Below are 27,355 nucleotides of genomic sequence, written 5' to 3' on the forward strand. Positions count from 1 at the left end.
ACTAAGACACCTACTGAGCCAGGACTTCCTCTAGAAAGGTCAGCCAGCACTAATAAACTCCAGACCATTGGGGCTTGCAAAGCAACCTATCCTAGTATTAGCGCTGTTGGTCAGTGAGAGCTAATTCAAAGGGAGAGTTCCCCTTTGATCCACACAACAGCTTGATTCAGAGCGACCTGGTCTGCTGATATCTGTCTAAAAGGCTGGACCTCTTTCCCACCTCAATGGATGATGGAAGAGTCATGCTGCTCCTGTAGGGTACCTCATTTAGTCCATCCCTCATCTTTTGCCGCCTTATGGGATCCAAGCATCCTCCTACCAGCTAGGTCACCTTTGACTATTAGGGGCCTACAGGGCCACAGGCTCCGGGGCACAAGGCCTCCAGGGACTCTCTGGAAAGTTCCTGCAGCAGCTTGAAAGGTACCAAATCTCCTTTCCAGTCCTGAAAGCACCACAGTGCTGGGAGACGTTATAGCAGAACCTGGTGCAGACTTAGTGTTCAACAGTATCGGGCCCATAGCCAAAAGGCTTACCGTGAGTGGGGCCTGGGTAAGAGTAGCCATCTTCAGGGTGTCAACTGGGCCCTGTGGGACTCCACCTGAGTAGTCACAGGAGCATTCTGGATCATCGTCACAAACCAGGACCCTCCCATCTTCCCTGCCACAGGGGAGGGGGGCATTTCCAGGACACCTTCCATCCCGCCCACCTGTGTGCTGCTTATGCCAAGGTAGGACAGCTTTGCGACCACTGCCGGCCTCTACCAGCAGTGTGGCAAAAACAGTGTGACTGTCCCAAGACCTCTCAGCTCTAGAGACCTGGTCTTCTGTCTAGGTTGTCTGAGGAAGCAGCTACCTCTGGCTAGAACATCCAGACGTGTTTTCAGATTTTGGAAAGCAACATCAGTTCAGCAAGGAGTCAGAGGCCGTAAGCGGTTTTGCATCACGGTAAGCACCGCAGCTCACCCATCTATCCGCCTTGCTCCACTGGTGAGGTCCTAGGTGTTGAGTGGTCAGGGCCCTTCCATACCCTAACTCCCACCTGTTCAAGGTTGCAGCGGGAGCTACAGTGAACCGTTCTGCGATACTTCCCAGGTACAGGAGATGCTGGGCAGCTGCCCCAGGCCTGGGAGACTTCCTCTCAGATGGCCCAGCTGCATCAGTATCTCCTGTAGAGGCCAGGCCCTAATGGGACTTGACAGTCACTCCCAGGATAGGGGCCAGCCACCCTGTGGTCGGAGGACAGAAACGGGATGACAGAGGCATTGATGACTGCTTGATGTATTCGGATTATTTAATATACAATGATGCAATTGTGACCCCAAAGTGTGTGCAAAGTTAAAGCCTTCAGCTGCAGCTGAGAGGAGAGGGCAGAAACGGTACACCTGGGGACGATGGTGACTCAGGAACGAAGGGCAGGTGGCCCTAATCAGGCCCTCTCCAGGTTCAGAGATGGGGGTAGTAGGCTGAGGAGCAGGGCCCATGGGAGCCTCAAGCCAGAGGAAGGGGGCAGAGACCTCCCTCCGGCCTAGGTCCAGAACCCACAGTGCCACACGGCTGAGGACAGAAGTCCAGGGGTGGGCCAGAGGCAGGGTCAGGAGAGCACCATTTCCTGGGGGGGGGGCAGCGAGAGAGGTGCCCTATAGGAGAAGCCAGGAGGGGCCACCTTCCCCAGCGGCCAGAGCAGGCTGCAGCGAGAGGAGGACCTGAGGCAGGCACAGGGCCTGTGAGCCAAGGCTGGCTGGGCTCAGGGGGCTGAAGAGGGGACCCAGAGGATCTCATGGGGCCGCCTGACACAGGGGGCAGCTACCAGGGAGGAGCCACAGTCCGCTCAGAGACTCTCCTCCTCTCCCTGGGAAGGAGCCGGGGTACCCATAGTGCAAGTCCACGGACCACTCAGTTGTGGAGGGAGGCTGCCCCTGGAGTGGGACCCCGGGGTTCGCTGCCTCCACCGCCGGCCTCAGTACAGCCGCTTCTCGTAACTGCGAAGGCAAAGTAAGAGGGAGCTAAGAGCACGTGAGTGGGGCCTACTCCCTTCCCAGCATCCTCTTGCCCACGATCCCCCGCATTTGCGAGAGGCTGAAGAGTTTGCCTCTCAGCCAGGGGCCTAGAAGAGGCAGAGGTGGCCCTGTACCTCTGTCTTCCTTTGGCCAGGCCTCCATGAAAACCCACACCAGTCCCAGCGAGAGCCTTGCTCCTTCCAGCCATTGCCACACCTGAGTGGACTGTTCTTGTTGCCCAGGAGGAAGAGACAGCTCAGGAAAGCAGAGCTATCATCCCAGAGCAGACTTCAACTAGCCCCGTTAGCACTGTGTCCCCCCCCCCCCATGAATGGGTGACTCGGGACCCTCACAATGGGGTAGTCCAGGCCTGTAATCACAGGTATCTCTTGGTACCCAAAATTAGATTTATGTTTTGGTTGGATGAGGCGCTGTGGCTGGCCTCCCCCACCATGGTGATGGGGATTAGAACTAGAAGGTTCCAATGATGTCTGTGTCCCATGATTAGACTCCAGCACTACCTCCCACCCAATTCCCATTCTCCCAGCCCACGGCCCACCCAAACTGCCCCTGCTCTATTCTACGCCTGGCCCCGGCCGGCAGCGCAGTTACTTACACGGCAGAAAGGCATAGCTATGGGAGGGTAGGGCAGAAAGAGAGACAAGTTAGATGCCCGCCTATGCTTAGGGAGGTTTGTCCTCTTGACCAGAGCGGACTGCATGCCTACAACTACTGCTGCCAACTAGCTGGGCCCCCAACCCACAGTCACACCAGCAATGGGCCTGGCATCTGTCTCTCTGCCCGTCTCCCCACCAGAGGGTTCATGCCCCCATTTTCTGCCTGCCTGCCTGCCTGCCTGCCTGGTGCCACCACCAGCAAGAACCCAGTACTACCAGCCGCTGCCACCAGCCACCAAGCTTCTAGAGCAAGCAAGATTTAGGGAGCCTGGGAGGGATCCACGACAAGGTTCCAGGGTGAATGGGGTGGCAGAGAGGCCACGTGGCCCCTGGACCCTTTGTGCTTTGAACCTGCCCCGCCTGGCACCAGCAGGTTACCGACTTACGAGTGTAGGCCGTGCACACCGCCTTCTATCTGGGCCGACATGGTCCGCTTCTCAAACTTGAGCTCCCCTGAGTACATCATGGATCTGGGAGGTGGGCAGGCGAATAGGTCAGGAGCATCCCAGAAAACAAGAAAGTGGAGAAAGGAGAGAAACCTCCCAAAACCCTCTGCTCCCAAGACACTCACCGCAGGACAGACAGGCTTTGGGCCCCAATATCCTGGCAGCCATGCTGGATCCCCGCTATGAGGTAGGGCACAAACTTCTGAATGGAGCCTTTATCCTGGATGGAGCCCGAGACTCCCTGTGCAATCTTCACCTTATCCCCTTCACTGCGTGGACAGTGGGGAGGCTGAGCCCAGCAGCCCAAGGCTCAGAGTCCCCACCCCACCTCTCCAGGGTACAGGCAGAAAGGGTACACGCAGCAGCATCTCGGCAGCAGCAGAGACCACGTGGCCTCCAGATCAAGTATCCCAAGCTCTCTCTGCCGTGTGTGTGTGTGTGTGTGTGTGTGTGTGTGTGAGAGAGAGAGAGAGAGAGAGAGAGAGAGAGACAGAGACAGAGACAGAGAGACAGAGAGGGAGAGAGAGAGAGTTCCTAAAACTGGGGTACCGGGATGGCTGCCGTCTGAGGTCAAGGGCACGCAAGAGTTCAAGAACACGAAGACGAACCTGAAGTATCTTTTCTGGCTGCTGCTGCTCTTCTCCATGGCGTCCAGAGAACCCATGCCCCGGTATTTCTTAAGCCTCACCCCATCTGAGAAGAAGTATTCGCCGGGGGCCTCGGTGGTGGCAGCCAGGAGGGAGCCCATCATCACTACAGAGGTCAAGGTGGAGGATGAACGCGGCCGCCTCCTCCACAGTATTCCCACTGGATCCCAGCTCCACCTGCCCAATCCAAAGTGCTCCCCTCACCTGTGGAGGCTCCAAGTGCCAGGGCCTTGACCACGTGGCCCACGGTCTGGATGCCACCATCAGCTATTACCGGAACCCCAAAGCGCCGGGCATACTCCGCCACCTTGTAGACGGCAGTGCCCTGGGGCCGGCCGCAGGCCATCACTGGGGAAAGTGGGTTGCACAGGACAGACATGAGTCAATGGCCCCTTCTTGTGTCTATCAGCACTAACGGAGAAGGGATGGGGAGAGATGGCCCTTCTGAGGCCTGAAGCAGGACCCAACAGCAACAGCAGGGGGAAAGAGATTCTAGGTCCCTACGTCACCCACCACCAACAGCATCACAAGGGAAATGGATCAGGGGACCAGTGCCGGCCTCCAGAAAACAGGACCTCAAGACTGGTGGTCTCTAGCATCCGCTGCTGGGTACAGCTCCCTGTGAAGGAGTCCTCTGTATTAGCAGCTAATACCAGAGTTGGGTTCTTACAGCCTCCTTTGCTTTACTCTCGCGTTCCCTCTCTCTCTCTTTCCCTCTCCCTTGGGGAGGTCCCCTCGACTATTACACGTGGCAATGTGGTTTTCTAACATCCCTGGATGTTCAGAGACATGTTCTCTTCATACCTTAGGCATGATGGGTCACAAATGCCATGCAAGCCCTCAGCTGTCTTTCAACACACACCTTATAGTAAGTAAAGTGTCCTACCAACCCAGAGTCTCCACAACCAGGTCTGAAAAGCAGATTGGTCCACTTCCCAACTCACATGCCCTCATCTGTCCATACCATTTGCCTCTTCCTTAACTATTCCCAAGACAGGGTAGAGCCTGAGCATGGGCCATCCTGAACCCACCTCCTTGAGAACGCCTAGTGAGCTCATATACCTACAGTGAGATCTGAGGCCATCTTGGCCAGGGTGGTCCTAAATGGCAGCCCTGCCTCCTTCCCCGGTGGGTACCCACCTTCCTGGGTAATGCAGATGGAGCCACAGCCCATGCCCACACGAAGCCCGTCCACACCAGCATCAATCAGGTTCTTGGCCTGGGCCGCTGTCACCACTGGGAATGGAGGAAGCAGACAGAGGGATGTGAGGATAATGTCCCCGCCCTGAGGAACATCCTAGGATCATACTGTGCCTCCCCAAACCTAAGCGCTAGGCCAAGCCCATCCTACCCCTTGCCCCATTTGCCTGGGACAATGTCACTGCCTAGGAGTCCTGAGGATGGAGAAGGGTCAGCCCGCACTCACCATTTCCCCCAATCACCTGGAGGTGAGGGTACTTCTGCTTGATGTAGTATACCATGGCAATCTGATATACTGAGTTCCCCTGGGATGAATCCTGCGAACGGGGACAGAAGAGGTCAGACTAGATAGCAAGTCCCCTGGCTGCAGAGGGGTGAACCCCTGAAATCATACCAATTGTGAACCAGAGGGCTCATTCTTTTTCTGGAAAGTTACTTGATAACTCTTAGCGGATTCTCTCAAAAGGGCCTGTCATAAAGTTTAGCAAACCCACTGGTATTAACTCGCGGCGTAGCCTGTTCCTACTTTCTGTACAAGTCCATTCCTATGACAAACAGATATTATTAATTAGCCTGCCAACTCACTAGCCCAGTGAAGTTCTGAACTACAAGTGAATATATATAAAATCCAGCTCAGTGCCTGGCAAGCGGAGGCCTCTCAGTGGATGTGAGTTGTAATTATATAGGGTAAATAAATTTATATGTGGGGAGAGCTCTTGGAGAGATGGCGAGCAGTTTGTTCTGGGCTCTACGATTAGTCTGATTCTGACACCATAGAAAGGTGATGGGGGGGAGGGGTGGTGCAGAGGCTCAATAGGGCCGTATGGAGCCAAACCTGACACAGGAGCCCACCGCCTCCTTACTAGTACTATGACGTCAGCGCCAGCCTGAGTGAGCAGGTCCAGGCGGTATTTGTCATCTTCCCGGGTGCCCACAGCTGCTCCACACAACAGCTGCTTGTGGGAGTCCTTGGAGGCCAGAGGGTAGTCTCTGTTCTTCTTCAGGTCTGTGCGTGCAATGATGGCTACCAGCTCATCTTGATCGTTGACTATGGGCAGCTTCCCTGGCCAGGAGGAAAAAGGAGCAGGTGTTGGGATGAAAGTGGAACCAGAGACTACTGAAGTACCTAAACCAGCCACTAGGTGACAGCACACACCTCTGGACCGCTTCCCATGAGACAGGAAGCAAAGAACCTTCCCAAACAAGCAAGTTCCTCTCTGTCCCGGTGCCTGGACAGTGTCCTGACCCCTGAGGGCTGGCAGCCTTTCACCTGGTGGGCCAGGTCACAGCACAAAGTACCCAGATAAGGCACTATGGGAGACCTCCCTGAGGGAAGAATGTGGGTCCTCCCTGCCTATTACAAACCACAAAGAACTCTCCCCTGGGGACCTGGGAAGCAACAGCCCCCAGGGACATATCAAAAGATATCAAATAAATTTAACTGAAGGACTTTGAGAAGCCAACTGGTAACTTTTTTTTTTTTCTTGGTTTTTGACACAAGGTCTCACTATGTAGCTCTGGCTGTTCTCAAGTCACAGAGATATCCACCTGCCTCTGTCTCCTGAGTGCTGGGATTAAAGGCATGTGCCATCATGGTTACATGGTTAATTTTTCGAGACAAGGCCTTATGTAGCCTGGAACTTAAAATCCTGCTCCTCCTTCTGAAGGCCCCGGGAATACAGGCATGAGCCCCCATGCCCTGCAATCCTTTTTGATGCTATTGTGTGTGCATGCTATGTTGCACGCACGGAGATGAGACAACTTGCCAGAGTTGGTCCCCTCTTTCTGGCACATGGGCCCCTGGGATAGAACTCAGGTCATCCGGCTTGGGGGCAAGTGCCCTCCCGGATGCACCTATCCGGCTTGCTGGTTCATAGGAGGCGTAGAAAGCAGCCCAGACTTTTGCTTTGCCAGGGATGGAACCCAGCGCCTCCCACGTTAAATACAAACTCTGCCCCTGCAGCACAACCTCGGCGCTTCCCCAGACTTTTAAGAACAGAAAGCTCTTTTACTATGACAAGCACCTCTCAGGACTGGTAGTGAAAACATACCAGGAAGTCACTGAATTAGGAATGAGCTTCTGCAAGCCAGCAGCAGAGTATCAGGGATCCTGCTCCAGGATGCCTAGGGTTATTCAAGTTTTCCCCAAGACCTAGGGTCGTTACTGCGCCAACATGAAAGGCTGGGAAATGATGGCCATCCTACTGCACAGGAACTGGGGCTGGGATGTCTACTCCCTGGTACCTTTCTTGCTTCGCTGCAAGATCTCATTTGCCTCTTTCAATGTCACACCTGCTGGAGCCACCACCAGCTCGATCCGTGGAGTCATCACCTGTGGGGCCAGGAACATTTGCCTGCAGGTTGGCAGGTGAGCAAGAAGGACCAGGCCTCCCTATGGTCCCTGGTCACAGGTACCAATCTGGGGCCCCTGAGGGTGGAGTTCCCTCTGTGCTTCAGCTCTGCATTCCCTGCCCTGCAAGCACCTCACTGAGGAGGGTGGTGTGGTCCTTCTCAGCAAGGAAGTCGATGTCTCGGGAGGTAACGATGCCCACCAGCTTGCTACCCATGGTGCCTGTAGCGGTGATAGGGATGCCAGAGAAGCCATGTCGCATCTTGGCCTCCAGAACGTCACCCACGGTGTGCGAAGGGCTCAGGACCACAGGGTCTGTGATGAAGCCTTGTTCAAACTTCTGTGGGCAGAAGAAAAAAGCTGCAAGAAATCCAGAGGCAGCATGTAGCCTGGCCACAAGGGACAAAGGGGACTCTGGTATGCCAATGAGAAGCCAGAGCCCTCAACAGGGTGAGGACCAACGGGAAGAGGAGGGCTGAGCCCATATTCCATCATGAGGAAGGGCGCCTAGGATCCACAGCAGCTAGTTAAAGGATGAAGCCGGACACATCTTTTTAAGGAGGGGACCAGTACTTGCCTTGACCTTCCGTACTTCATTGGCCTGGAACTCTGGGGTGCAGTTGTGGTGAATGAAACCAATTCCTCCCATGAGCTGGTATAGAAAGGAAGTATGGTAAAAGCCAAGGGCTAGCCTCCTCTGTCCTGCCCTTTGCACAGCCCCTCCTGCTGCCCTGGAGACCCCACCCAGGCAAGAGACTCACAGCCATCGCAATGGCCATGTCCGCCTCTGTCACAGTGTCCATGGGAGAAGAGATCAGCGGTGTCTTCAGGGTGATCTTCCGGGTCAGGGCTGATGTTAAGTCCTAAGGAGGGAAGCACGGTCCATTGAAGGGTTTTATCAGCCCCAAACAGACATTCGCCAGCATCTGTATCCTGCGTAGGATACAGCAGTGAGCATTAGGCAGCTGAGCATTCCACTTGGAAAGACAGAAGACATGAATGAGGCACGTGGACAAGGTCATTTCAGTTGAGATGAAAGCCACAAGGAATACCAGGCCATAATCCCAAAATGAGGCAGGAAGACAAGGAGTTCAAGGCTAGCCTTGACCAATACAGAATTCCAGGCCAGCCTGGATTATATGAAACAAAAAAGAATAGTAAAGAGGAAAGGGAAGGAGGGAGGAAGGAGGAGAGAAGAGAGGGGAGGGGAGGCCGAGGCCGAGGCCAAGTGACACTAGGAGCACAGTAAGTGGGTTCTAGGTGACACGGGCTGGTGGCAAAGGGAGGACCAGGAAGGCCACTATTAGCCATGTAGGAACATAATGGCTAAGGATCTAGAGCTCAAGACAAGTGTCAGGATAGTTAACATAGGCTGCACATCCCTAATCCAAAATGCTTTAAAAACCTCAAGTGTCTTGAGTAGTGACATGATCACAAGTGCAATGTTCTACACTTGACCGCATATGGCAGGTCACCTTCAGATGAAGAAAAGGTACTGTACAAAATTACCTTCAGGCAGCACGTAAGGTGTAAATACAATATAAGGACTTTTGGCTTAGATTTAGGTCCATTCACAACATATATATATATATATATATATATATATATATATATATATATGCACGTGTTCAAAAAAATTAAATCTAAAGCTAGGTCATGACCCCTTCTGAGATTCAGGCCAATAAATACTGATCTAGCCCCCAAACCCTCCACACAGACTCTGACTTAAAAATGTTGAGACTCATGGGCCCCTACAGCACACAGATCACAGAGTGTGAGCAGAACCCATGCCTTGAAAACAATCGCACTGTCTCTCCTTCCATTACCACAAGCAATCACCATCTCCCTGATCCTTCCTGACCAGGCAGGGTATCTTTCTAGCTCTTCTTAGCGGCCAGACCAGAGTTTGGCACAAAGCCACAGTGCTCAGTAAACTTGGTTAAACTAAGAAGCTAGGGCCCTCCTGACTGCTATCAGAGGGGAACAACCAGATTAGCTCAAATTTCCCCTCCAAAAATCTGCCTGGGTCCTCAATATAGGAACGATCTAGGCACACGCAGGCTCTCGGGCCTTGCGTGAGAACGGAAATACAGAAACAGCTGTTTTAAATGGGTGTGAATTCAAGGCAGGATCACTGCACCTTTTCCTAACCTGGCTTACACCATCACCATCACAATTCTCAGACGCCTAATTATTCATCGATATGGCTCCCTGCTAGCCCCTCATGGAAAGCAAAGCATTATGTCTCCTTGTAACTGTCCAGAGTCCTCCCTGCCCACCCCACCCCCCAGTCCTACCCCTTCAAACCCTCTTGCCAGTTCTTGTCCATTATGGGTCATTGCCCAATCACTGAACACTGTATTCAAAGTGCCCGTAATTTCAGAGCATAGTCCTTGCTCAGCATTTCAGACAACGGCCAATCCTCATTGTCTGTATAATAAAGCAGCCACTCCCAACCCCTCTCCTCCTTGCAGGGCCTCTGCTGAGTCTATGCTCCAACTTCTTCAGTGACAGCATCCTCTAAACCCGTGTGAGGCTGCCACTCAATTCTCTCCAGGATCCCCCACCCCCACCCCAGGCCAGATGCCTCTGCCCCATTCAGACCTGACACCCTTTGCCCTGTGAGCCAGTTCCTCCCACAACAATAAGGGTAACAGCCACAGCACATTCCCCAGGAAAGCCTCTCCCACAACCTGCCATTGAACAAGAATTCAGCCCCCTCCCTGAGTCAAAGGAAGAGGGGCTTACCACTTCATCAGCTACGAAGTCTATGAATCCTGGGAGGATCAGGAAGTCGCTGTGAAGACAGAATGAGAAAGATGGGTGGGTGCGATGGGATGCCCAAAGGGGTCGGGGTCCGCCGTCATCCTAGATGGGTACAGGAGCAGAGAAGCTGGAAGCCGACCCTGCTGTCCCATCATCAGGAACCTTCCTCGACACACCCCCATAATGTTCTGATGGTTTCAACCTCAAGAACTAGAGCCAAAAATGGCAGAAGGTCTATGGATGTGGAGGTGTGGAGGTCCCCCAGAGTCTGTGAAAGGACACAGAAGTTCTCTATATGGTCACACACGGTGCACAGAATGCATACCTTTGAAGACCACTTAATCTGTTGTTTTTAAATATTGTTTAAAATTTGCTTTCAAAGACAAGGTCGGCCTGGTTTTCTGCTATGTAGCCAAAGACAACACCAAGCTCACCCTCTTCTCCTAGTGATATAATTACAGACATGAGCCACCATACCTGGCTTCCTTTGCCCCTTTTGGAACAGTACTTCACTATGTGGTCTAAAATGACCTTGAATGTATGATCCTCTTGCCTCAGCCTGCTGGGATTACAGGTATGTGCTGTCACGCCTGGTTTGAGATGTCTTGACAGGTGTGGTGATGCATGATGCATGCTATGCCTTCAATCCCAGCATTCAGTGCTCAGGAAAAGGAAGCGGAGCTCTTGAGTTTGTGTCCAGCCTAATCTACAGAATAAGTTCCAGGCCAGCCAGTTGTCATGAAGAGACCCTGTTCTTTTTTTTTTTTTTTTTTTTTTTTTTTTTTTTTTTTCCCCCTTCGTTTTTCAAAACAGGGTTTCTCTGTGTAACAGCTCTGGATGTCCTAAAACTAGCTCTGTAAACCAGGCTGATCTTGAACTCACAGAGCTCCACCTGCCTCTGCCTCTACCTCCCAAGTGCTGGGATTAAATGAATGCACCAACACCCAGCAAAAAAGGATTTCTCAGTACTGACAGAAGCAAACAATAATACAGAAAACAGAACCTACACTGCCTGTGATAGCTCATTCCTATAATCCCAGCATTTAGGGAGGTAGAAGCAGAAGAATCATGGTTGAGGCCAGTCTGGGATACATTTAAAAAAAAAAAAAAAAAAAAAACTGAGAATCTGGGTTGATGTGTAACTTAGTGACAGAGTATTTGCCCATTATGTGCAAGGTCCTAGGCCTGATTCCCAGGCCTAGGACCTTGATAAAAGTGGGCCAGGTGTGGTGGGACAAGCCTTTAATCCCAGCACTGGGGAGGCAGAGGCGGGTGGATCTCTGTGAGTTCCAGGCCAGCCTGGTCTACAGAATGAGTTCCAGGACAGGCTCCAAAAGTACAGAGAAACCTTGCCTCGAAAAACAAGCAAACAAAAAACAGACTCTAGACCTAAGTTTGCAATGCAACATGACCCAAGCACATCCCAGCACACAGCACAAGCTAAACATTGCAGCACACCACAAGGCTGGGGCTGCTGAGTCACACAAGGTTCAAAGCATCTGGAGGGACCCCAGCGAGCTGAGCTCGGGGCATGTTCTGACAGCAGGCGCTGGGGCAGGAGCAACCACACACAATTAGGACCGGTCAGAGCACAGGCCTAGGTGGTACTTTAGGGACACACTGCCACAGGCCAACGATGCTGCTATGGGCAGAGCCTTCTTGAAGTCACAGCAAACCCAGACAGACACTTTAGAAACTCCTCGCCCAGTTTAAGCAAAGCAGGAGGCACTTCCCGTCCAGGAAACGAAAGTCACAGGGCAGATAGGAGTACTGTGATTAATTCGCTGCCAGGCCTAGAAAGAAATGGAGTTCCCCCACAAGTTTCCCTAAAAGACCAGCCAAAATCCTATCAAAGATCTAGCCCGTCCATCATCATCAAAGACCACCAAAGCAGCAAAGGATTTTTATCCCACCTCGACCTCCCTTGGCAGCCCATTTCCCTCTGTGGCTCGCTTAAGAGGCCAGAGAAGAAACACTGGAGTCTGGGGCCTACAGGCATTTCCTAGATAAAACCATCCCTCACCTGTGGGGCAAACAAGAGGGTACCCTTTCCGGGAGTGATCGGGAAAGTGCCTGCCAAAACGGGAATGCTTATGAGCCAGGGTAGAGATGACAGGTGACAGGCCACACATACTATTGGCTCTCCTGCACCACTACTCTGCCCCAATCAAGGGCTCTGATGCTCCTTCCTGGCAGAGACATTGTCCTGCAGCCAGGAGGCGTAGTCAGTGCCGGGCCCGCAGGGAGAACTGGCCTGGGGCCCACAGGAAAATGCAAACTAAGCTTGAGGCAGACAGGTAAGTCTCTATCTTTCTCCAACATGCCACGTGGAGTGGGCTTGAGGGGTAGGCATGGAATCGTCATGGAGGGTCACCAGTCCCAACCTGTGGGCAGAGAGGAGCACAACTGGGCTGGTCTGGACACGGAAAGAAAGGGCCATCCTACTGCCCAAAGGAGCCCCTCCTGGGGGAGGGGGGTCACTATTCAACCAGCTGCCTGAGACGGGATCCTGGGACCTCCCTGCTTTCACAGTTTGCCTTAGGGTAGGAAGGCACTTCCCGTCTTGCCGCAGGTCCCAAGGCCTCTCCAGGGTGGCCAGGACGCTCAGGAGAATAGCAAGGGGCAGGGTGGCCTCGGATCTAGCCAGTTATCGGCCAAGGCTCCCTGGGCAGTGATGTCGCTGTGCCACGTCCCTCTCTATTCTTGGCGCGAGCCTCCTTCCTTCCCTTGCCCAGCCCCCCACTAGCCCCAAGTCACTCTTATTGGGCGAGGGCATTAGGGCGTCAGCGAGCGAGGGACAGCCATGCACGTGTGGGGCGGAGGCCAGGGACCGCCGGGCGGCGGTGCGCGCACCCAGGTGGGGCCAGTCCCTTTGCTTACTTGTAGGTGAGGCCATCGGCGTTGGCGAAGAGCTGCTGCGCGGTGAGCCCATCCTCGGGCACGTAGCCGGTGCCGCCGCTGATCAGGTAGTCCGCCATGCTGCTGGGAGATACCGCGACCCGACATAAACACCCGCGCGGGCCGCCCCGCTGCCACTGCCTCCGCCGCCGCCGCCGCTGACGCGCACCGAGGCCACGCTGCCGCCGGGGCCGGGGGCGGGGGCTGCGGCTGCGGAGGGAGGCCCTGGGCGCCGCCCTCTTCTCCAGCCCCTCCTTCGGGGACCGCTGCCTCCGCCCCTCGTCGCACAAAGGCCCTGCCCGGCTCGCTCAACCACCGCTGCTGCACTAACGCCCCGATCACCCGCAATGGCACCTCGACTATGGCGACCAGGGCGGGGGTTGCGGGCAGGATGTAAGACCAGAGAAAGAGGGGGCGGCACGCCAAGCGGAGACACGCCCCCTTCGCTGCTATTCGACGTGTGCGTTAGAACCCCAGCTGTGTACCTCACCGGGTTCACCCCTAGTCTGGGCCCCCAGGCCACAGAGCCTTAGCAAGCGTAGTTTCCCATCAACTACCCTAGGGGTAACTCTAGCATGGTTCTGTCCTTTCCCAATAGTCATTCTCTCAACGCTGATAAAATCCCAGCGCCCTGAATTATCAGTCGGAACTGACAATTCCCCAACACATAGATGGGCTGTGGGCCACTCTCCTTGCTCTGACCCCACGCAATTCCTAAGGAGCAATCATTTTTTTAACAATGACACTTTTGACATTTGAGAGGCCTTGGAGTCCTCTGCAGTCTTCAAAGTATTTTTCATAAATGAGCACATATACTCCACAATCCATTAATTGACAATTATTGGGTCTCCTCACACAGAGGTGCAAGTCCTTAAGGTCAGAAGGGGATGAGCTCTATTCCTGGTCCCAGATTACACACACACACACACACACACACACAGAGAGAGAGAGAGAGAGAGAGAGAGAGAGAGAGAGAGAGAGAGAGAAAGAGAGAGAGAACTTATCCTCACTCAGCTCCTGCAAGGTCTAGAGACCAGGTATGTTAGTATAGAGAAGAAAGTTTGTTTTGATTTAAGATAGAAATTAATATGGGGTGGGAATGTCGGGGAAGTTCAAAGGTTTGGGGCCTTGGCATAAACAAGTATACGTACAAACAAGGACAGAGGCAGGCAATTTACATTTTCCCCCCACAGGAGAACTTTGGCAGTCAGTTCTGGGTGGCCAACAAGGGCCTGACTTCAGTCTGAGAGACAATAAGATTAGGTAGCAAATGCAGTCACTTGGAGGAGGGTGAAAGTGGCCAGAACTGCCATTGTCACTCACAGATCAATAGCATCCACCAGCCCTCCTGAAGTCCCCACAAGTTTGGGAAGAACGCTGGGTGGGAAGGGGACAGACACTCTTCTCCCTGCCTTAAGAGCTGTGTGGCTCCTTTATTCTCCAATTCAGGAAGGCTGGGTTTGTTTGCTTCTCAACAGTGTGTTGACAGCCTGGCCCAAGGGAGCATTGGCTTCCAAGTCACCAGGCTCTCTAGGGTGCCCAACCTCCCCAATGATGCCCCCGGGACCCTGCTAGGAAAACACGGGCTGTTCCATCCATGAGCAGAGGGAAAGGAAAAGTCTCCCAGAGAGCTCAAAGTATTACAGAAGATTTGCAGATGTTTTCTTGGCTCTTGGGAAAAGCGACTAGTGTTCTTGGCAAAGTAGGTATTGGTATCTACTTGCCTGGGGTGCCCTGATTCTCCAGAGGGACCCAGCACTAGAACCTCTCACTCCAAGAGTCAGCATAGTGCCGTCAGCCAGAGGATGCACCCTGGTCATTCTAAACCATTCCTGGCCATAAAAAGAATAGCCACCATGTCAGTCATAGGATAGGCACTGAGCATGGCCTGCCCCAGTGGTCTCTCTGGGTTTCTAAGGAATCTGCTGGGGGTCACTATTCCCCATAGCATGAGTCAAGACTGGCTCTGATTCAGGATTCAGCCAAGGCTGTGGCCCAGGAGAGCAGCTGGGTTCCACCATCTCAGGTAACTTTAATGTGACACCTGCCCCAGCATAGAACTTTGGGCCCCAGAAGAGGAGGCTGGCAGGCTAGGCAGTGGGGAGGGTCACCTTCCCAGTGATTACAGACCTCAGTACCCCATGCTCCCTCCTGCTTTGACCCATGTCAGGGCTCTTCATTACTCTAAGCTGCCAGGCTCAAGGCTGGGTTAGGCTGTCCTTTTCTAGAGACTTAATCCATCCCCCTGGCTTCCCTCCTCCCTCTTCCTGCAATTCCCCAGCTGCTTCCTCCACGGGGAAGAGACACCAGGCAACCAGTGGGCCTCTTCAACGAGAGGAAGGGCAGCTGGTCCCTTGAGACTCCCCACCTCACAGTTTCAAGGGCAGGGGGCAGGCCCAAGGCAGCTGCTCAAGGGAATAGGGGAATAGTGTCCAGCAGGGCACCGAAGTTCAGGCGGGCAGCCCAGGACTCTATCTGATCTGAGCCTGTTTAGAGGAACAAGATTTCAAAACATGTTTAGGGGAGAAAAGGTAATGACAACATTAGCATTGTTAAGCTGGGGTAAGTTGTCATAGGAACACTGCCTCTTCCTACAGCTCCAGGTTGCCTGGCTAGGCCCTTTAGGTTTACATAGGCTCTACTGGACCTAAGTAGGTGAAGGGGAGGCAGGAGGGTGTGAGGTTGGTACTGGCCTCAAAGGGATGCTCCTGGAGCCCAGATCTGACCTCTGAAATAACATTATACAATTCTAGCACGGATGCTCTGAAGCATACAAATGCCTTGGTCTGTTTCCTCTCATACAGTGACACCTCTCTATAACCTCAAGCCCTCCCACCTAGATTTCTATTCTAGAAAAAACGGATGGAGCTTGCCTAAGCCTAAGTCAATTCTAAAGAGCCAGCCTGCAATGGCAAGAGAGGCTGGGCTTGGTAGCCCCTAAAGCCATTACAAGTTCTTACATAAAGCTGCCAGACCCTGGGCAGTGCTACCTGGCTAATTCCCCAGACCACCCTCCCCCCAAAGCCCAGCTGCCAGGTCACCTCCCCAAGCTGCTGAGCACCAGCAGATGGGGTAGAGAAAGAAGTCCAAATCCCCTGGACCGGAAGGACAGTAGGATTGCATTTCAAAACTGCGATACAATCCAGAGATTAGTCGCTGTCTCTTTTTTCAGCTAGTCCCCCCGAGGCCCAGTTCACAGCTCCCACCCACGCTCTCTCCTGCGACCCTCATCCATTGCCTTCCAGGCCCCTGCATGGGGGTCCGGAGTCTTTTGAGGGAGCAAGCAACTGCAGCCTCATCGATGTCAGTGCCTGGTGGGGGAGAGCATGTTCCTTCACCTGGTGCTAGGGAGACACTCAATCCGGACACCCACACCTACTGAAGACCGTTCTAGGAAGAAGAAAAGAGCTGAGGAGGAAGCAAGGTTGGGCCGGGACTCCAACAAGCACTACTTATACCGCAGAGGTCGGAGCCACTTGCACCAAGCGTCGCTGAGAGTGTAGTCTAAGTCGGATCACTGGACAAAATTTTAGGGAGCGACCTAACAGCCTGCGCCCTCTCCCCCGCTCCCTGGAGTAACGACGCGGCACTGACTGTATGCACAGTGCCCGCCTGCACCCCCCCCCCCCCAGCCAGAGTCGGGGATCTGACAGTCTAACTGCATCTGGGGAAGTTAGAGGTGCAGGCGGTGGAGGGGAACCTGTCCCTGGATTCCCCTGCAGCGCCACCCGGTCTCCCGGAGCTGCTGCCGCCCGCCCCGGATGCGCCCGCGCGCTTTGCCCTGGGCGTCACCTCTCGGACTCGTAGCCGGCCTGCAGCAGGCGGGCGCTGTACCGCTGCGCCGCGGTCTCATGTCCCGGGTGTTGCCGGGCTCCCGGCTCCGGAGCAGCGGCGGCTCCGCCTCCTTGCAGCGGCGGCGAGAGCAACCGGGATTCCGGTGGGGGTGAGAGCGGCTCCTCCATGCCATGCGGAGGCCGCAGCTCGGGGCGGCGGGAGCCTCTCCGCGTGGAGGCTCCCGGGCCAGGTGGGGCAATAAGAGACCCAGTCTGCCCAGGGAGGGGGCGGGGCCTGCTGCAAAAGGCGGGGCTGGTTGTTTGGGGGCGGGGCTAGGGCGGAGCCGGTTGGGGGTCCTGGAATCCACTGGGCTCCGCCTTTCGCACCACACTCCGTCACTCCCAAATGCGCTGCCACAGAGCACAGAGTAGATGGGCAGATGGCTAAGTGGAGTAGGGAGTGTGTTCTCCAAGGACCCGATTGAGGAGACCTCCTCTGTACCCTGTCTCTTGGACCTTCTAGTTTCTTCTTGCCTCATCTGAGGAAAAGGGGGCAAACACCTTCTATGAACCATGTTACATGGCCTCTTGGAGCACTTCCCATCACAGCCTGCAGTCCTGGGCAAGAGAGGTGGGGGCACTCCATCGAAGCCGCCCCAACCACAAAAGAGATTTCTTTCTATCGCTACCGGAAGAAGACAAACGGGCTACTGGCTGCTGAAGGAAAAAACCCTCATCTTGTCCTGCTTGGGATACCCCTTACAGGGGAATAGGGCTGAGCACAGAAGGTTCTCAAATGTGCTCATCTGCTGCCTAGAAAACACTTTCTATTTCAGCTCGGTTATTATTGTCAGCTTTCATAGAGCAACTCTCCAGGAAGGCAAGGAAAAGAGCTATTGCCTTTGGGCAATTTGTTTGAGGAGGCCAGATAGATAGAAAACAAGCAGCTGACAATTCTTACACTGAATACTTTTTCAAACATCTGACATCTCAAGAACAAATGGTAAACACTGGGTGATCCCCGAGTACTAACTTGCTCCTCATGGCTTGCTCAGCCTGCTTTCTTACAGAACCCAGAACCACCAGCCCAGCTGCGGCACCGCCCACAATGGACTGGGTCTTGACCCATCGATCACTAATTGAGAAATGTCCTACAGCCTGATCTTAGAGAGGCACTTCCTCAAATGGGGAGCTGTAGTTCTAATAAGTCTTAATAATAAAAACCTGGAGTCAGATATCAGGGTAGACACATTGGGTCAGAGAATGAAAGGAGCCAGCCACAAGGGACCGCTTACCTTTACTGAATCCTCAGACCAAATGGGCAATGTTGTCCCTAAGAGCTCCCATACCCTCTGGCCTTATATTCCTCTCTCTGCCCAGCTGTATCGCTCCTGTCTCTGCCTCCCAAGAGCTGGGATTAAAGGCGTGTGAGTGTGTGTGTGTGTGTGTGTGTGTGTGTGTGTGTGTGTGTGTGTGACTCCCAAATACTGGGATTAAAGCTGTGTGCCACCACTGCCTGGAGTTTATAGCTAACTAGTGTGACTAGCTCCGAACTCTGATCTTCCGGCAAGCTTTATTTGTTATATCACAAACAAAATATCTCAAGGAGCAAGTTAGTAAACAGCATTCTTCCATGGCCTCTACATCAGCTCTTGCCTCCAGGTTCCCGCCCTGTTTAAGTTCCTGTCCTGACTTCCTTCAGTGATGGACTATGATGGGAAAGTGGGAGCCAAATAAGCCCTTTCCTCCCCAACTTGATTTTGGTCATGGTTTTTCATCACAGCAATAGCAATCCTAACCAGGACAGCCTCTAATCCCAACACTACCCAGCCCACGAATATAAATTTAACCTAGAATCTGCATATTAAAACAGTATGCAGGCATTTATTATGTATGCAGTGTTCTGATTTAATGTATCCCTGCAGGCCAGAAGAGGGCACCAGATCTCATTACAGATGGTTGTTCTTAACCACTGAGCCATCTCTCTAGCCTTGTTGTTGTTTTTGAGACAGGGTCTCATGTATCCTAGGCTTGCAGTTAAGGATGCTAGGTAGTTAAGGATCACCCTGAATTTCTGATCCTCCTGCCTCCTGAGTGCTGAGGATGCAGGTCTACACCATCCCGCTTGGTTTTTGTGCTATAGGGATCAAAACCCAGGGTGCTGAGCATGCTAAGCAAGCACTCTACCAACTGAGCCAGTCACCTCTTAAACAACAACTTTTTCCTTTACTCCCCCTTTTTACATTTGTTTATTTGTTTAGTGTGTGTGTGTGTCTGTGTGTGTGTGAGTGTTCATGCATGTCCATACCATAACACATGTGGAGGTCAGAGAACTGCTTTGGGGAGTTGGTTCTCTCCTTTTTACCATGTAGGCTCTGGAGACTAAACTCAAGTCATCAGGCTTAGCAGCAACTTTTTTTACCTGCTGAACCATCTTGTTGTTCCAGTTCTTCTTGGCACCTTCTCTACACGTACACTCATATACACACAGGAGCACACACACACACAGGAGCACTCACACACACACACACATACACACACACACAGGAACACACACACAGAATCAGAAGGTGGTTTCCCTCAGCCAGATGTGGTGATTTGTCCTAGTTCTAATGCTATAAAGAGACACCGTCACCAAAGCAACTCATATAGCATAAAGCATTTCACTGGGAGGCCTGATTACAGTTAGACAGTTAGCCCATGACGATAGTGGCAGGAAACAGACAGGCATGGCACTGGAGCAGCAGCCGACAGCTTTACATCCTGCTCTGCTAGCAGCAGGCAGAGAGAGAAAGATACTGGGCCTGGCATGGGCTTTTGAAACCTCAAAGCCCATCTCCAGTAACACACCTCCCCCAACAAGGCCACACCTCCTAATCCTTCCCAAACAGTCCCACTAACTGGAGACCAAGCATTCAAATGTAGGAGTCAGTAGGAGTCAATCTCATTCAAACCACCATATGGTTCATGCTTTTAATCTCAGTGTTCAGAAAGCCCAGGAAGGAAAATCACTCTGAGTTCAAGGCCAGCTGTGTCTACACAGTAAATTCCAGGCCAGTCTGAGCTATAGAATGAAACTCTGTTGTAATATTTTTTTTCTGATTCCTAGCCACATGATAAATCTTGTCCCTCAAGAATACCATATGGGCTGGGTATGGTGGTATATGTTTTTTAATCCCAGCACTGGGGAGGCAGAGGCAGGGGAATCTCTGAGACTTGAGGTTTATTTGGTCTACATAGTGGGTTCCAGGACAGCCAGAACCATATAGAGAGAAACTTTATCACAAAAATAAATTAATTAATAAAAATAAAATAAAAACAATACCATTATGGAGGACTAGAAGATGGTTCAGCAGTTAAGAGCACTTGTTGCTCTTGTAGAGGACTTGGGTTTGGTTCCCATACCAACATGGTGGTTCACAACCATCTGAAACCTTCTTCTGAGCTCTACAGGTACTAAGCACAAACATGGTGTGCATACATGCTTGCAGGCAAATGCTCAAACGCATAAAAATAAAATAAATCTAACAACACCATTTAAAAAGAAAGTGATTTCCAGGTTTGTGGTAGCACATGCCTTTAGTCCCAGCACTTGGGAGGCAGAGGCAGGTGGATCTCTGTAAATTCAAGGCCAGCCTAGTCTACAGAGTTCCAGGATGGGCTACAAAGCTACAGAGAAGCCCTGTATCAAAAAAAAAAAAAAAAAAAAAAAAAAGGAAAGAAAAGAAAAGAAAGATAGAAGAGAGGCAACATACAGGTTTCTGAGTGTAAAGAAGAAAGGCAATGCCAGAAAGACTGAGCCAGAGCCTGCAGTGTGTGGGTGTATGTGCTTCTTGCTACATCAACACCCCCATCACTGGGTATAAACAGTGCATGTTGGGTTTGGAAGAGGGATGGGAAGGGTAGATTCGAGTCTTCAAGAGGTGTCCCCTTACCCCCCCACCTCCTTGCTGAGAGGAGCCTTAATTTCCCCATCTCTAAAAAAGGGGTTCATTCTGCCTCATGAAGTCACTTTGTGGTGAATGATGGAACACGTGTAAAGTCCCTGGCTGTAGAGTACGTTCTAAATAAACCCAGACAAAGGCTATTGTAAAGTAAAGCAGCTTGGCTCAATTCTCTACCCCTGATCCACAAGAAACACAATGTGTTAGCATTTCTCTTACATATTCATTGAACACAGTATACTAAGTACCTCACATGTGCCAGACAGGCTGGGAACGCAACAGAGGCAATGGCTTTTTAACTGGGCAGCCATGGCCCTTCAAGTCTAGAGGACAGAGAAGAAACTAGCAATCAGAACGAAGTGTTAAGGCAGGCTCTGACAGCAAGGGCATGGCCAGCTGTGTAGAAAGGTTCTCTGAGAAAAAAATAAGTTGGGACCTTGAAGTAGACACAATATAAGGGGGGGGGAAATGAATGAACAGCACATACATGTGCACAGTGATTGGTCAGGAGCAGTGACTAAGTGCTCAGTGAGGAGTGCTTCTGTCTTATCTCGAGCCTGCAGGCTACAAATGTGATTTGCTATCAAACTATTCATTAAAATAATCACATCGGATGGCTTAGCCTGGGGGCCTGAAGATTTCATAGGAAAGAGTTTCACAGTCATGCCTAGACCAGCTGTTCTCGGTGGGATACTTGACAAAGTCTGGAGACACCCCCCCCCCCCGTTCTTTTGAGACAGGATGCCAGGTAGCCTAGACTGACTTCAAACTCCTTATGCAGCCTAGACTGACGTCAAACGCCCTATGCAGCTAAGGATGAGTCTGCAATTCTGGTGCTCCTGCCTCCGCCTCTCAAATGCTGGGGGTACAGGCATGTGCCACTATCTGTACCTAGTGTGGTAACTACAACTGAACTCAGGCCTCCTTCATGCATCCTAGACAAGGCCCTCTACTAGATCTGTACCTACAGATGTTTTTGATGGTGACGATTAAGGAGGAAGGGGCGTGTTTTTGTCATCTAGTGAGTAAAGGCCACAAGTATCCAGAACTACACAGGGTAACTACCACAACAAAAACTAGCAATCTGAGGTGTACTGTCTGGAAATCCTGATCATATTCGAGCCAGGCATGGTGGTACATGCCTACAATTTCACCAGTCGTGAGGTGGAGGCAGGGAGATCAGAGTCCAAGGACAATCTCAGCTACACAAGGAGTTCAAGACCAGCATGGGCTACATGAGACCCTGTACCACCACCACCACACACACACACACATATACACACAAGAAGATGAAAAGGAGGAAGAAGAGGAGGAAGACAGTCTAATAAAGCGATAGTGCCTAGTATGTTTCCCTAGGGGAAGAGGTCTCATGGGAGCTTACTAGCCAGCCCTCTAACTGGGCTTTCTTAACACCTACCCGTCACTCATCAGATCTGCTAAGTTCATGTCAAGCTAAAAGCTTCTTTGTCTTTCATTCATAGGGTTCCTGACCTCATTGTTTTAACCTTAACATCCCCCCCCAAAAAAAAAACAGAAACAAACAAAAAACAACAAAGAAAACCCTTTCTTTTTGTCCATTCTTTGTGTCTTTCAATCATGCATCTCCATCCCATTCATTTCCCCATCCCTTCATTATCTGCCCTCTCCCTTTGCAACCTCCCCCTCCCAATAAAATAAGAGGAAAAAGGAGGGAAAATCAATCTTGCTGTGGAAGCTGTAGTATATGGAACTGTAGGTCACGCAGAAAATGCTTCATCCATGTATCTTCACTGCAGAGAGTCATTGGTCCAGTTTGAGGTCTCTGGTTTTTGCCACACTATTGATGCTGGGCCCTCACTGGAATTCCTCCTGGATATCCTTGTGTTCTGGAGATCCTGCAGCTTTGAGTCTGGAGGACCAGCCCCTTCGCGTGCTCCCAACAGATCATAGATGGGGTGGATGTTGGGGTAGGCCACCTCATAACCCTGGTTCTGAGCCTGGGTAGTTGCAGGGTTGGTCAGCCCAGCAGCTCTCACCACCAGGGCGAGCTCTCCAGCATTGCCTTGGCTAGTTCACCCCTTGCAAGGGGTGGGGCCAGTTCTCTAGGTGCCCCCCACCCAGGGTCTGCTCTTCCATGGCTGCACCATCAGGGCCAGCTCTCCTGTGCTGCCCAGACAAGTTACCGGGCCCACTTTCCCGAGTGCTGCAGCTGGTGAGGGGAGAGGTCATCTCCCTCACCCACCACAACTGGTAGGGGCAAGAGGGAGCCATCTTTCCCTGCCCTCGCCACCACATGGTAGATTCGCAGAGGTAAGATTGCCTTGTAACGCTAACATTCATTCCTACTGTAACATAAGTAAGGAACTGATAGTTTTTACCATGGGTCCCTTTCCTTACCACCTATTGTGAGACAATTCTTCTACCAATAGGACCCGAAGCTAAAGACCATCCTCTGATACATAGCAAACTTGATACTACCTCCTCCTGCCTTGAAGCCGGGTGGTGGTGGTGGCGTACACCTTTAATCCCAGCAGAGGCAGGTGGATATCCAAGTTCTAGGGCAGCCTGGTCTACAGAGTGAGTTCCAGGACAAACAAGACTACAGAGAGACCCTGTTTTGAAAAACAAAACAAAAAGATTCATATGCCTATTGGGTAAGGCCAGCTATGAGCTTCAAAGAATATATAAGGAGAGGCTACAATCCTCAGGGATGGGTTTGTAGAGGAGACAGGATTTGGTTAAGGGTTAGCAGCGTGGATTGGATGATCCGAGGAAAGCACACTAAAGAGCCAAGGATGAGTGAGGAAGCAGGGGCTGGGAGCTGGCCTGGTGTGTGAGATTCATCTCTACTCCACAGTCCACAGGGCGGGTCAGGCAGGTCACGTCTCTGTAACAGGAGAAAACCAAAGTGCTAAAACCTTGGGAGAGGATCCTGTGGTCATTTCTGAGCTGAGACCAGAAGTCAGTCCCCCTATTGCTCAGATCGAGTCCTTCCCCCAGGAAAAGCGATGCCCCGGTGCCACGTGCCCTGACATGGAAGGTGCGGAGCATCCACGGAGAAAGGATGGAGAAACAGTGAAGGGAGAGCCAGGGCAGCAGCAACAGAGCAAGGCAATGGTGAAGGAAGAAGCCAGGAAGTATAGGCAGGGGACTAAGTGCCCTGCGCGGCCTCACCAGAGCAGGGGCTGGGGGGATCTGGGAGAAGACCCTCCTCCCGTAGAGTGAGGGAAACATAGGAGCTCTCCATTCCACACGCTGATGCTCGGGGAGAAGGCTGGCACAGATCTGAGAAACAGGAGACAGCCAAGATCGCCACGGAACTGCTACCCAACTACAGGTCTGTTGGACGGATGGAGTCGCTCGCTTCCTTCTTCACGGAGGGACCCTGAGGCGAGGCATCTTGGAGCACTGTCAGAAGAGAGTAGGCACAAACAGAAAGAGCTCCAGGCACGGTGCTCACCTCCCACAAGCCTGATGCTTGGAAGGCGAAGACAGAGTAGAGACCTCGAGTTCAGTGCTAGCCTGGGCTACCTAGTGAGTTCCAGGAGAGCCTCGGTTACAAAATGCGAACCCGTGTCAGGCAAAAGAAAACAAGAAAAAGCAAGGAAGAGTGACTGGAGGTCTTTTGGGACAAAGTATATGACAGTGGGGGTAGGAGTGAGCGAAAACAACGGAACAACGGGTGGATTCCCATAGGCTACCCTCTCCCCAAGTACCCCAAGGTCAAGGAGTTATCTGCTTGCAGCAGGCATTGAGGAGGTGGGCAAGGTCAGATGAGGGGAACGGGGACACAGATCAGAGGTTCACATAGCTATGCAGAGCCCCAAACCTGGGTCTCCCTCCCGCCTTCTGTTCTGCAGGAACAACAGGACCCAGGCGCCAGCCCCTGGACTTCTCTCCTACTCCATGCCGCGCCCTGACAGTCTGCAAGCTGTGCCCTGCCTCACCCCGCTGTGCATGAGTGCACGGTCTCAGTGAAGCCTGTTCCCTGGCAGGGGCCACCGGTGCAGAATAAATCTGGTCTAAGACCGCCACAGCTGCTTCACCATGCTCTGCCTGGGGTTCCCACTGCGATGCCCTCTCTCCGGGACCACCAGAAGCACCGGGATCGGGGACTCTTTTAGAGGGGGACAGTCTGCCCACATTCTCTTGCTTTTGTTCCCAATCTGACCTCATAAGAAACGGTAGAAATGTAAAACAATATGCAGATTACTTGTCTCTCCTGCCTGGGAGACCCTGACATTAACAGAGCTAAAAAAAAAAAAAAAAAAAAAAAAAAAAAAAAAAACAAAACAAAACAAAAAAAAAAAAAACCTGTCCTTCACCCTGCTCTGCCTCTAGCTCAGAGCTCGGGAGCAGCAACACAGAGTGCTGCTCCTGTAGAGCAGACCCGGGTGCCAGGAAGGCCCCCCCCCATGCATGCCTGGCCCCGGGGACAGGCTGCTGTAGGGACTTCATAGTTAAAAGGGTGTCTGAAGGCAGGAAGGGGAAGGCCTTCCAATGGAAACATGGGGTTCCCATATGTAATTGGAGCCCCAGCAAGGCCTGGCGGGACAGACCTGTAACCTCAGCTCCTTGTGGGGCTGAAGTAGTGGACTCAGGAGTTCAATGCCTGCCTGGGCTACAGAGGAAGTTCAAGGATAAAATGGTAACTTAGTGAGATCTTGCCACAAAAGGAACAAAAGGGTAAAGAAAGAAATCAAAAAGAAGAAGAAAAGGCTGGAGCTGTAATTTGCCCCCGGGTTTGTAAAGGACTTTACTCTTCCACTCCCCACATCCAGGCCTTCCCTCCTGCTGTGGGGACACAGGGTACAAAGCAACCTGCTGTGCCGTGGGGTTTTCTCCCTACAAAGGCCTGGATGCTGAGGAGGAGGAGAAAGGGGAAAATCGGCCTCAGTCACCAGAGAGAGAGAGTCTTGGGCTGGCTTCTCCAAACCTCCTCCAAGCCCTGTGGGCATCCTTGCCTACTCAGTCCAGAGGTACCTCAAGACTTCTGCAAGTTTCACCTCCCCATTCAGCCCTCCTCACTCAGTCCCCCAAGGTGTCACCTGTTCCCAGTCCTCACTGTGCACTCGGACCTCGGGGCGAGTCCTCACTCTCAGGGGCGAGTGAGAGCCTGGGGTTTCCTGCCTTGAGGTATGGCGTCTTGGCCAATCCTGGGGCCTTGTGTCAGCCTGGCCTCTGCCTGGGTGCCTACAGCCTGGAGCTGTAGCCAAGGCATTACCTTCCCTTGGGAGCTCTGGACTCAGCCTCGAGGCCCCCAGGGGAGGCTCTGGCACCAAATACCAGGAAGGTCTACCGTGTCTAGGGGAGGCAACACTGTCACCCTCTCATGCCTGTAATCCCAGCATTCAGGAAGCTGAGGCAGGAGGATTGCAGCGAGTTGCAGGGCAACATGGGCTACAAAGTAAGTTGTAGTTTAGCCTGGGATACATACATAGTGAGACCCTGTCGTAAATAAAAAATAAAACTGAAGTGAGGTGAGGCTGACAATCTAGGCCAGGACCCCAGGATACAACCCCCTCCTTGCTTTACAGAAAAGTCAGAAACTCGGTAGGGGGGAAGAGGGAGGGAGGGAGGGGTGAGGACGAAGGGAGGGAAAGGAGGAGTGGGGACCGTCCTCCCTGCCACACTGAGCAAAAGGAAAAAAGGACATTGTATCTGCAGTGTGGAAACTCGGATGTCATCATTGTGTTCCAACCAAAGAAATCGAGAACTTACCCAAAACCTACAGCAGATTCAGGAAGTGGTTTGGAAAGAATCCCTCACACTCACCTGCAGCAGAGGAGGTCTCTGTGGGCCCCAGCATCCGGACTCAGCTGTGGCAAGCCCACTGAGGGCTTGACGGCTCTGCCACAATCCCCCTGAGGACTGGCATGGAAGTATGCCCCTCCACACACACACACACATGTCCTGGCCTGGAGGACAGGCCTTGAGAGAAGACGGAGGCAGCCTGTAGCAACCGGATGGATGCGGGTCATCTGTAAAACCTGTTGGCTCCCCCTGTGCTGGCAGACAGTGGCCTCGGCTGTCTTGGTGGTTTGTGTCCGTTATTCTGAAGTTTGGCTCTCATTGTGATAGATATATTAAATGCTGAATGGGGTAACCAATGAAGGAAGCATGTTTTTGAGAGGGCTTTAAAAACAGCAAGAATCGTGCAGGCTATGTTTTCACAAAGCCAGGAGAGCGGTTGAGGTTGTCAGCAGAGCAGGAAACACCTGAGAGTTTCACCTAACTCAGCTCTTTTGGGGGGTGCAATGTGAGACTTGGAGACATAAAAGGATATCCTGGAGCCAGGCAGAGCGGTGAAGCCAGAGAAGGAATCCAAGGAGGTAGCTACTATTCACCCAGAATCCAATACGGATACAGTGCTCTTTCATCTAAATCCATCCCACACAACTGCTATGATGAAGGCATATTAATTTTATAGCTGAAGAAACTGTCAAAGGATTAAAAAAAAAAAAAAGGAAACAAAAAACCCTAGGTCTCATTTCATACCCCAAAATGCAAAGCAATTCTCTTGCCTTAGCTTCCCAATTGTTGGGGTTACAAGTCTGAGCCACAGTACCCAATCAATCTCTGTTGTTGTCTGTTTGCTGTTTGAGATAAAGTCTCTCTATGTAACCCTAGCTGTCCTGGAACTCACTGTGTAGACCAGGCTGGCCTCAAACTCACAGAG

The 27,355-nt window shown here is 52.2% G+C and overlaps 1 protein-coding gene across 2 annotated transcripts; it reads right to left on the reverse strand.

The window, feature by feature from the left end:
* Window positions 1–1,265: 1,265 nt before the first annotated feature.
* On the reverse strand, window positions 1,266–17,012 carry Impdh1 (inosine monophosphate dehydrogenase 1). 2 transcript variants are annotated; one of them, XM_051175799.1, is made up of 15 exons: window positions 16,773–17,012; window positions 12,963–13,061; window positions 10,065–10,113; window positions 8,078–8,179; window positions 7,894–7,968; window positions 7,450–7,656; window positions 7,211–7,298; window positions 5,830–6,029; window positions 5,193–5,283; window positions 4,907–5,002; window positions 3,971–4,114; window positions 3,728–3,872; window positions 3,245–3,388; window positions 3,060–3,143; window positions 1,266–1,978 (listed from the first exon to the last, which is right to left on the reverse strand). In XM_051175799.1, the coding sequence occupies exons 1-15, from the start codon at window positions 16,940–16,942 to the stop codon at window positions 1,957–1,959; spliced, it is 1,716 nt and encodes a 571-aa protein (XP_051031756.1). In that variant the 5' UTR covers window positions 16,943–17,012; the 3' UTR covers window positions 1,266–1,956. The 2 variants fall into 2 exon arrangements, with proteins under 2 accessions (XP_051031756.1, XP_051031755.1); XM_051175798.1 differs by having other exon boundaries at window positions 12,963–13,064.
* Window positions 17,013–27,355: the final 10,343 nt, after the last annotated feature.

Source organism: Phodopus roborovskii, unplaced genomic scaffold (genome assembly GCF_943737965.1).
Source record: "Phodopus roborovskii unplaced genomic scaffold, PHOROB, whole genome shotgun sequence".
Lineage (NCBI taxonomy): Eukaryota > Metazoa > Chordata > Mammalia > Rodentia > Cricetidae > Phodopus > Phodopus roborovskii.

Bases quoted from the DNA above. Each gene is read 5' to 3' on its own strand.
- Impdh1 (XM_051175798.1), bottom strand. From the start codon at position 16,942: ATGGAGGAGCCGCTCTCACCCCCACCGGAATCCCGGTTGCTCTCGCCG. The intron at 10,114-12,962 runs GTAAGCAAAGGG...CTGTCTTCACAG, and splicing joins GCCGATGGCCTCACCTACAA to CGACTTCCTGATCCTCCCAG. The intron at 4,115-4,906 runs GTGGGTACCCAC...CACTTTCCCCAG, and splicing joins CATCTGCATTACCCAGGAAG to TGATGGCCTGCGGCCGGCCC.